Source organism: Paroedura picta, chromosome 3 (assembly GCF_049243985.1).
Source record: "Paroedura picta isolate Pp20150507F chromosome 3, Ppicta_v3.0, whole genome shotgun sequence".
In the NCBI taxonomy this organism is placed as follows: domain Eukaryota; kingdom Metazoa; phylum Chordata; class Lepidosauria; order Squamata; family Gekkonidae; genus Paroedura; species Paroedura picta.
The window spans coordinates 132,225,917-132,236,914 of NC_135371.1; the positions used below are offsets into that span (position 1 = coordinate 132,225,917).

At 48.4% G+C, this 10,998-nt stretch overlaps 1 protein-coding gene across 6 annotated transcripts in view; it reads right to left on the minus strand.

Moving 5' to 3' along the window:
* SLC38A12 (solute carrier family 38 member 12) overlaps positions 1–10,930 on the minus strand; it is a 99,874-nt gene extending 88,944 nt beyond the window's left edge. For 4 of the 6 annotated variants that reach the window (XM_077327897.1, XM_077327896.1, XM_077327895.1 and 1 more), the window contains exons 1-3: positions 10,680–10,811; positions 9,427–9,536; positions 8,226–8,332 (exon numbers count right to left, since the gene is read on the minus strand). In XM_077327897.1, coding sequence (XP_077184012.1) covers positions 8,226–8,270 — 45 coding nt within the window. In that variant the 5' untranslated portion in view covers positions 8,271–8,332; positions 9,427–9,536; positions 10,680–10,811. Of the gene's footprint in view, positions 1–8,225; positions 8,333–9,426; positions 9,537–9,642; positions 9,665–10,679 lie in introns of those variants that run through there. The other 2 variants (XM_077327892.1, XM_077327893.1) reach the window with 2 other exon arrangements.
* Positions 10,931–10,998: the final 68 nt, after the last annotated feature.

A 10,998-nucleotide genomic window follows, 5' to 3' on the forward strand; every position in this document is an offset into this window, starting at 1 on the left:
GGCAGCATTTGATATATTTATCTGCCGCTAAATGTGTTCACAGCTGCAACAGCTGTCAAATGTCTCTTCAATATATTGGGTCTCAGTCCAATAGAATATAAAATTGAATCATAGAATCATAGAGTTGGAAGGGGCCATACAGGCCATCTAGTCCAACCCCCTGCTCTATGCAGGATCAGCCCTAAGCATCCTAAAGCATCCAAGAAAAGTGTGTATCCAGCCTTTGCTTGAAGACTGCCAGTGAGGGGGAGCTCACCACCTCCTTAGGCAGCCTATTCCACTGCTGAACTACTCTGTGAAATTTTTTTTCCTGATATCTAGCCTATATCGTTGTACTTGAAGTTTAAACCCATTACTGCGTGTCCTCTCCTCTGCAGCCAACAGAAACAGCATCCTGCCCTCCTCCAAGCGACAACCTTTCAAATACTTGAAATATCATGTCCCCTCTCAACCTCCTTTTCTCCAGGCTGAACATTCCCAAGTCCCTCAACCTATCTTCATAGGGGTGGTCCCTTGGCCCCAGATCATCTTCGTCGCTCTCCTCTGTACCCTTTCAATTTTATCTACGTCCTTCTTGAAGTGAGGCCTCCAGAACTGCACACAGTACTCCAGGTGTGGTCTGACCAGTGCCGTATACAATGGGACTATGACATCTTGTGAATTATAAAAAATATAAAAGTAACTGATAAAAAATAATAATAGCAAACCAGATATAACCTACCAGTGTACATCAAATGATATATTAGCAACCCAATTCTTTTTAATTCTAGAAGCTAGCCATGCAAATCTAGCTACATTATTTGTTAATCTGATAACAACAGTTGCAGGCATTGGTTTGTCAGGTCATGGGGGCAATCTATAAGCACTGATACTAATACTTCTGTAAGCTATTATATAATTTGCACTCAAATAGGACATGCTTAGTGGTCTCAGTTTGGCCTTCTTTGCAGATGTAAAACTGCTCCATGGCACGGAGTCTATTAAATTTCCCACTCAAATATGCAGAGGGTAGGACATCATAATGAAGGAGGGTAAAGGATCACCTGGGTTCAGAGTTTGCAACATTAATTAGATATTGCATCAAGGAGTTCCTAAAAAGAAGATCCTGGATTTTGTTAAGATCATGTTGCTTCTCTACTCCTGTCACCTTTGTCTTATTAAGATCTATAGCCTATGGCCAACATCGATATGAGATATCATAGTAGCAGTTTTTTTGTGAGTGCAGTTTGCCAGGGCACAACAAAAGAGACTGTCAGAATTAAACTTGAAAGGCCCTGCTGTCGAAACAGCAATTTTAACCAGAACATAAAAGTAGATATCCAAAGCCTGGGCTGAACATGCACCATTCCCATCTCAGTTCTAACTGCTGCATTTGAAATGTAGCTTAGCACCAGGAAAACCAACCTCAGAAATTGATTGGACCTTTTCTCTACTGTCTAGATTGGCAGTTATACTGATTTGTGCCCCAAAAGTCAACTGGAGAGCTTTAGCCTTAAAGATATTCAATGCAGCTGGTATGCAGTGACCTCCTTTCTGCCAGAAGAATTTTTTAATTGCACCCGCACTTTTCTGTACACTTGAGATATTATTGATACATGTGGATCTTGCACAAGTTGCCTGGAATATGACACCAACTTATTTATACTCTTGGATCTGTTCTATCAAGATCCCATTAAGACTTCAAACACGAAGAATCGGTCTGTTACCACATGTCATGATCTAAGTTTTGAGGGGTTGAGGGGAAGACGGCGACAGCTGGGTCGGTGGTGGGGAGGAGCGAGGCAGCAACTCCTAGAGGTGGGTGGGCGGGTTGTTGGGAGGGGGGAAAGCGGCGTGAAGTGGCAGCGGTTCGGGGGGGCAAAGAGCAGGGAGGGTGGGAGGGTGGGGGTGGCGCGGGGGAGCTTACCTTGTCAGTCATGGTGGCGGCAGGCATCCTGGCTGGCTGGGCAGGGGAGCAAGGTGACCCTCCCCGGGTGGCGGCGCAATGACCTGGCACCTCCAGGAGGCCGGCGATGGTGGGCAGCTGGCCGCAGTAGCGGTGGTCAGGGCCGCAATCATGGCCTGGGGGGAAGGATGGTGGGGAGGCTCGGGAAGGCCCCGCCATTGTTAGGCTCCTGACTCGGCAGCCGGAAAGGAGCAGGACCGCCGCGTCTTTGACGCGGCAGCCCTGCTCCTTTCCTGACATCCCCCTCCCCAAGCAAGGTCCCTGCTTCGCCGCCGTCCCTGCTCCTTTCCCAGTAGCAAACCATCTGTGCGGGCAGTCCAGGGCGGGCCAAGTGGCCAATGGGGAGGCGCGCACACTTGGCCCCTGAGTGGCACTCGGAGGGGCCAATCAGGAGCCGCTTCACGGGTTCTGATTGGTCCCTCCGGGTTTTTATCACGGACAGGCCCCGCCCCTTCTCTGCCCACAGAGCCCTTAGGGCTTTATTCTCTGCGGAGTGGTTTACAGATGGTACTCATTCTGTCCCCTGTCCAAAAGGTAAATTCTGCTGAATAATTTGTTGCTACTGAACCATTCAATGTACTGCATTTGCCGGCATATAAGACAACTTTTTCCCCCTGAAAAACATGCCTCCAGGTGGGGGGGGGTCGACTGGGCTCACGAACTCTTCTGCTGTCTTGCGAACTCCTCCCGGCTCGGAACGCACTGGGCCCACCAGACTTGTGCCTGTGTGCACGCCCCACCTCGCTGTGGCAGCGACAGGCCCTCCCTCCCACATAAAACTCTGAAGTGGGAGGGGGAGAGAGAGCTCTCAAAAGGCTGGCTGGGCCAGTGAGCGGTGAAGGAGTGGAGAAGGAGGAGGATACTGGGGGGGGGGAGGTGCCAGCCTCTACTCCCCCTCCCTTTTCCTTTCGCGGTTTCTGGTTTTGAAGCCGCCCCCATTCAGGAAGAGAGCAAACGCGGCCGGCCCAGTACTGGGGCCTGAAAACTTGGCATGCAGGTAACGTTACTCCTTGCTCTACCCTCCGCTCGCTTGCTTACTCCCTCTTTGTTTGCAGTTAAATAAGCAGAGGAAGCTGTAGCAGCCTCAACTTGCAAGAGAGAAAGAGAGAGACAGAAAGAGAGAGAGTTACCCCTCTCCTCTCACCTTTTTTGGGGGAAGGGAGGTAATCACTAATCCAAGCATACTTTCTTGCTTTCTTTTCTTTTTTTATGGCTCTCTCTTTTTCCTCTCTCCCCCCCCCCTTCTGATGCTCCTTTACGTTTTATTTGGTGTGTGGAAGGTGTGCGGAGGAGGGGGTAGTCTTATACATCGAGTACATAACAAACTCGATATTATGAGTGGAAATGTTGGGGGGTCGTCTTATACGTCCAGTGGTCTTATACGCTGGCAAATACGGTAACTATGTCCAGACTATACACCTGATGGAGAAAGGAAAGAACAGCTTGGTATGATAGTTTTAATGGGTTCACACTGTACTCCTCTGACTACTTCTTGAAAAATGACCAGATGTAATTATAGAGGTATCTGGTTGAAGGTCTCTTTGCTTGCACCATGATGTCCACAATCCCAGGGTGGGGGTAATCTTTTGCCGAGGGATGTCGCTGCCGCCGCATGAGCCCCTGCTCCACTTGCTTTCCCGCCGGCACCCCTGACTTCCCGCCGCCCGGTGGGGGGCACTGCAGCTGTGAGGGGGAACCCCAGTCATGGTGGCTGCCGGAAAGCACCAGAGGTAAGCTGGCAGCAGAGTGATAGGGCAGCAGAGTGATAGGGCAGCCCGGGGGGGTAGTCTTTTGCCGAGGGACATCATCAGTGCCACGCCAAGGGGGAGCCCCAGCCATGGCGGCCGCTGGAAAGTACCAAAGGTGAGCTGGTGGCAGACTGGCAGGACAGCCCCCAAGGCAGCAGCCGGGGAGGAGGACGAGGAGGAGCCGTGGCGTGGTATCGACTGATCCACGGACTGGTACCGGTCTCTGGCCCGGGGGTTGGGGACTGCTGCACTAGATCTTCCAGCTCAATTTCCATGTCCGAGCCAGTGGGAGTCAGGGTGAAACACTGATGCAAGCAAGTTATTTCGTGCTGCAAATGTACCAAACTGGTCTGATATCTTTTTGAATACCTGATTATTTATGGACCACTCTATTACAGAGTTCTTACCATGACATACATGGAAGGAGGTTCAATAATAGGGGGGGGGCAGCAACATACATAGGTCCGGGAAGGCCCTGGTGGCCTGGTTGATAAGACCACTAGTGGCCTGGTCGACACGGACACTGCCCTTCAAACCTCTGTCCCATACCTGGGTTCACAGGAGAGAGGGCTAGGGTGGAACCGGGGCTGATCCTATGCAATGCCAGGTCGATAAACAACAAGTCCTCAACCTTGCGGGACTATTTTGCAAGGCATGAGGCAGACCAGGCTTGCCTGACCGAAACCTGGGTGCGTGAAGGCGAGACAGTCGCCTTGAAAGATCTGACACCACCTGGATATTCGGTCCTGCACCAACCCCGGCTCCGGGGGGGGGGGTGGCAATCCTGGTCAGGGAGTCCTTTTCCTTCAGGGCTCTCCCTGTGCCATTGATTCAGAGGATAGTGTGTCAGCTTGGAGTGGGAATCGATCGAGAACAAGGTTATCTGGTTGGTGTACCGCTCACCACTGCACCTACAGATTCGCTGCTAGGACTGCTGGAGGCGGTGGCTGCCTGAACGTTGCAGTACCCAAGACGTTTAGTCCTGGGTGACTTCAATTTCCATGCGGACGCGCCGCCTTCAGGACTTGGCCTGGACCTGGTGTCAGCCATGGAGACATTAGGGTTCTCGCAGTTTGTTGCTGGCCCCACTCACCAGGCCAGCCACACCCTCGATTTGATCTTTGGCGCAGGTGTTGCGGTAGATCTGGTGGCAAATAACATTATTCCACGGACAGACCACCATGCCCTGAAGGCTTGACTGAGGGTACCACCCTCTCCCCGTTTGGGTGATGGACGTATTTTAGTCTCCCTAAAAAGACTTATGGATCCCCAGAGATTTCTGAATGCTCTACGGCAGTGGTCCCCAATCTTTTTATCACCGGGGACCAGCCAACGCTTGACAATTTTACTGAGGCCCAGGGTGGGGGGTAGTCTTTTGCCGAGGGATGTTGCTGCCGTCGTATGAGCCCCTGCTCCACTTGCTTTCCCGCCGGCACCCCTGACTTCCCGCCGCCCGGTGGGGGGCACTGCAGCTGTAAAGTGCCACGCCAAGGGGGAACCCCAGTCATGGTGGCCGCCGGAAAGCACCAAAGGTAAGCTGGCAGCAGAGTGATAGGGCAGCCCCCGAGGCAGCAGCCAGGGAGGAGGACAAGGAGGAGTCACAGACCGGTACCAACTGATCCACGGACCGGTACCGGTCCCCGGTAGAGGACTGGCAGTCCTGCCTTACGGCTGCTATCGCTATGGGCCCTTGACCCATACCAGTCTGGCTTCCAACCTGGCCATGGGGTGGAGACCGTGCTGGTTGCCCTGACAGATGATATCCGGCACCAGCTGGACCGAGGTAGTTCCCCCATATTCATGCTCTTAGATCTGTCAGCCGCATTTGATGTGGTTGACCACAAGTTATTGGCACACCGCCTCGCCGGAACCGGAATAAGAGGGACTGTGCTACAATGGCTGGTCTCCTTTCTCCAGAACCGGATGCAGAGGGTTGCAGGGGGTGATGAGTTATCGGAACCCTGCGAGCTCCCATGTGGGGTTCCGCAGGGGGGGATACTCTCCCCCACACTTTTCAACATCTATATGTGCCCTTAAGCCCAGCTGGTCTGGGGCTATGGGCTGGGATGTCACCAATATGCGGATGACATCCAGCTCTACTTCCTAATGGACGGACGGACGGACTCCCCCCCAAATACATTTGCCAGCTGTTTGGAAGCAGTGGCTGGATTGCTCAGGCAGAGTCGCCTGAAACAACCCTTCCAAGACAGAGGTCTTGTGGCTGGGTAGAACAGGGCTGGTTCAGTAAGCGCGCCTCCCATGCCTGGACAGAGTGCAATTAACACCTGCACCAATAGCCAGGAATTTGGGCGTGACCTTTGATGCTTCCCTTTCTATGGATCATGAAAGTAGCCCGGACGGCGTTTTTTCATCTTAGCCAAGCCAGACTACTAGCGCTCTACTTGTCCTCAGATCACTTAGCCACAGTGATCCATGCAACGGTCACCTCCAGACTAGACTACTGTAACTTGCTCTACGCGGGCCTGCCCTTGTCTTTGACCCGGAAGTTACAATTGATACAGAATGCAGCTGCTAGGGTCCTCACTAGAACACCTTGAAGGGCCCACATTCAGCTGGTACTTCAACATCTGCACTGGTTGCCAATTTGTTTCCGGATCAAGTTCAAGGTTTTGGTTTTAACATTTAAGGCGACATGCAGCCTGGGTCCTGCCTACCTAGGGGACTGCTTGGTTGCCCATGCCCCCCACAGGGCCCTTCACTCTGCGGGTGCAAACATACTGGTGGTTCCGGGCCCTTGGGATGTTTGCCTGGCCTCGACCCGGGCCAAGGCTTTTTCTGCCCTGGCCCCAACCTGGTGGAATGAGCTCCCGGAAGAGCTAAGGGCCCTGTCGGAGTTAACAGCTATCCGCAGGGCCTGCAACACGGAGCTCTTCCACCAGGCATATGGTTGAGGCCAGGGCGGGCAGTCCCGATATTGGATCTGGACTCCCTGGGTTCATCTGAGTGATCTGATTGCCTCACTCCCATATTATTAACCTGATGTCCCTTGGCTAACGTGGGGCGGTTTGGGGGGGTTAGTGGGGTTAGTTAGTGCTCGCCTGTTGCCCAACATTGATAGTACGGATTGGTTTTAATGGTTTTAACTATGGGTTTTATTGTAATTCCTAAGGGAATGGCGGTATAAGTAAAAGTTTAATGAAATAATAATAAAATAATAACAACAACAACAACAACAACAATAATAATGTTCTGAACTAATTCTCTGAATTCTAGAAGAGCCAGCTTTAACGCTCTCAGCTAAAAAAAAAATTATACTGTTCCTCCCTGATTTTTTGCTGTCTCTCTGACAGAAGGAAAATTTTAGCTTTCATTGTGTCTATCCTGGCACCCAGGTGAGTGAAGTTCATTGTAGGGGAACAGATGACTCCTCTGTCTCTGCAGAAACTGTACAGCAATCACTGTATTCCATTCCACTATCCCCCAATCATGCACCTTATACTGGTAATGTGGCTGTCAAAAACAAAAAGTAGACATTTTCTGAATGCTTGGGTAGATAAGCACATGTAAATACGCCTCCTTCAAATCCAGGGATGTCAGGTGATCTCCTTTCTGAATGGCCTGGATGATGTGGAATTTCTTCTTTCAAACCCACAAATTGAAGTCCTTTGGTTTCAAGATGGCCTGCCATTCTGCTGGCCCCTTGGTTATGAGATGGAATACACAACCCAGTGCTACAAGATGGGAACAGGTTCCATTGCCCCAATGGTGAACTGGTGTTGAACTTCTGCCTGCATTAGGCTGACCTTAACTTTCTATCTTGGTATCATAACAAAACTGTGCAGAATGGGAAAAACAAACTAGTTTGTAACTTAATTCCACAATACTACACACCCAGCAATCTGTGGTGGCCTGTGGTAGACAACCTGAAGCATTGGCAGGCCTGACTTTAGATCATAAGATAACATGTCACATCCCCAAGACATATTGCAAGACTTATACAGAAAAAATAATCAATTATTTAATATATTTATATCCCAGCTTCCCTGGAGGGCTCATCATAAACGAACATGGATCCCAAGAAGCATCCCACCCAGGCAACAGACAAGACCTGCCTTCAATCCATTCCTTGAGGATGTCACTTTGAACCCTGGTTTTGAAATGTCACTAGCATCTTGTCTTTAGCATCCTTATTTAATGATGAAGTCCTCTGTTCACCTGTTGAAACCACATTGCTCACCAAAACAATTTTAATTAAAGATGTACTTTCACTAGCAGTTCTCTATGTCAAGACATAAGCATCAAGGCATTGATTTTGGTGGGTTCCCTCACCCCCTTCAAAGACGCAAAGGGGTGGAGGAAGAATGCACACACTTCACTTTCACACCCCAAGACTCAGAAAAAAACAAGAACCCAGATAAAGAGCAACATGCTCCAATGCTCTAATTAAGTTCATTTTACATCAATTATTTTGTTTTCTGAGCATGACTAGTGCAACTGTTCTATACAAAAATATTTTAGGCAAAAAATGGCTAAATTCACAGCAAGTGAATATATTAATGTTAAGTACTCACATAAGGAGAATAGAGCTCCCCTGTATCAGTGATGCCTCCAGCCATGTTGAAAGGGACAGATGGACCTCTGAGGAAAAGTCACCCCCTTTTTTTTTGCCACGGCTGTCCTGGAAGAAGCATCACATGTTCTATCAGTGACATAAAGCAAGCATAGCAGTATGTTGCAATAGCATCCCTTCTTTGGGATGAAAAGTAAAGAGAGACTTTGATCTCAGCTAGTATTTGCACTTCAACCTAAATTTTTTCACTCATATAACAACTTATGCAATTCCTACTAACGCCACAGCCCTTTTTGGAAACCATAATCATGGTAAAAGACCAAACAATATTACTGTTCTACAAGATCGAAGCAGACAGCTTAAAGTACATGCTTGAAATCGTCGTTTAAATAAAATTCATATTGTCAGTGCCACACAAGTGTGTACACCAGCATGATGTCATGCAAGGGTGGCCGAACTGTGGCTCTTGAGATGTCCAGCAGCTGGCAGGGGCTCATGGTAATTAAAGTTTATGGACATCTGGAGGGCCACAGTTTGGCCACCCCTGATGTAGTGGTTAGAGGATCAGAATAGAATCTGACAGGCCCGGTTTCAAATCCCACTCTACCTTAGAAGCTTGCTGGGTGGCCTTGGCCTAACCTACCTCACAGGATTAATGTGAAGATAAACAGGGGAGGGGAGAATGATGTAAGCTCCTTTGGGCCACCATTGGAGAAAAAACTGCAGTACAAGTGAAGTAAATAAGTTGCTAATATAGTTAAAATATGTTGTCTTATAAGCATATAAGCCAGGAGAATAATCTTTTGACATGCAGAACACAAGCTTTTCATAATGCCAACGTTGCCTGGCTACCTCTGTATTTATTTATTTAATTTATTATAGAACACCTTTCTTGTTGACAAGCACAACAAACTAAACATAAAAACAATGCCTTTACAATACAACTCTAAACAGATTTATGCCTTTAAAGTTAATGATCTTAGAAAGATGTAACTTCATTTGAGATTGCATTGTAAAAATAGATTAAAATGTACAACCAATGAAGTGGTAGAACATTGCACTAAACCAGGATGTCAAGACTAAGGAATAATACAATCAACACAGTGCAGTATAGGCAATACTTTCAATTCCACAGACACATGCAAGGACACTAAACAAAACCACAGACTTGAAAGCGAAGGCAGCAACTAAATAGGACTTACTTCAGAGTAAACATGCACAAGCATCAGGCTGTATGTGTTCAGAACTTTCCAAAAGGAAGGGCTGGTTGTTACGAAGCAAAATAACGTTTCCCCACAAGCCAATGTGAATCCTGAAAAAATACAATAAGACTTTTAACAAATAGATGTAAATATAATTCACAAAGTTAGAGTTAAGTATTTGCATGTATTTATTCGTTTATATCCTGCTTTTCTCACCAGCTGGGGCTCCAAGTGGTTTCTAGATCATAATTTTTCTCAGCATCATTTTTTCACAGCAACTGTCCTGAGAAGCATCCAGGCTGAGAGTTTGTGACAGGCTCAAGGTCACCCAATGATCAACCATGGTAGAGGTAGGAATTCAAATGCAGGTGGCCCAGTTTTCTAGTTTGCCACTCTACTTTACACAGTTATTAAAATGTGGAATTTGCTGCCAGAGGCCATAGAAATAAACAGCTTTAAAAGGGGATTGCATAAATTCATGTAGGATAGGTCTAACTGAGGTTACTAGTCATAGTGACTGAGGGGTATCTCCACATTCAGAGGCACTAAGCCACTGAATGTCAGAGCCAGAAGGCAATATCAGAGGCCTCTGTGCCCTATTGTTGGCCTTCCAGATGAACCGTTGGCCACTATGTGAAACAGGATGCTGGACTAAGTGGACCATTAGCACAAGTCTTATGTTCTTATCCACTACACCACACAATGATAGTGTTAATATTAAATCGATAGCCATGTTAGTCTATCTTTAGCTGTAGAAAAGAGTCCAGTAGCACCTGAAAGACTAACAAAAAAGAAGAGAGCAGTGACTCACAGAAGCTCATACTATCACAAATTTTGTTGTCTTCAAGGTGTTCCTGGACTCTTTTCTACTACAATGCATGTGTTATATGTTCAGCCTGGATTCATCATAACAAAGTCTGGGTCCAGTGGCACCTTGAAGACCAACAAAGTTTTACTCAAGGTATAAGCTTTTGTGTGCAAGTACATTTCTTCAGCTACGACCTCAGACCAACTACTCATTTGAATCTACACTGACTCATTGTAAACCTGCACATATCTGAGCCAAGGAAGAAAGGCTACATCTTACCCTATATAGATAACAATTATGGAACTTAAGATAAGACACGTCAGTTAAGCCATGCACCATTTCTCACTTCCTTTTAGATTACACTGCAGCTAAGAACCCCTACTGATGCCCCCCTGCTTTGTGGTGAGCGCCCCACAGCGAAGGTTATTCGTTCTCTTAACGCTACCTGTGCCAGGGGATCATTCCTGGGGGAGAATTCCTCAGCCTCCCTGGGTTTCCACGGCGCTTCCTCACCCACAGCGTCCCTCCGCCCACCTCCACGTTGACCCCCGCCTCCCCGCAAGCCACTCACTGCACAAAGCCTTTCCCCGCCGCTGCCGCCTCACTTCCCAGCAGCCGCTCGCCCATCTCTAACCCAGCTTCCCTCATAGCGCACTGAGGAAGCAATACGCCCAGAGCGCATGCGTACAACTGCAGTCATCAAAACCCTATCAAAGGCTGCAGCCGCCTTCCGTACGCGTGACTAGAACCGCCTGAACCGCTTT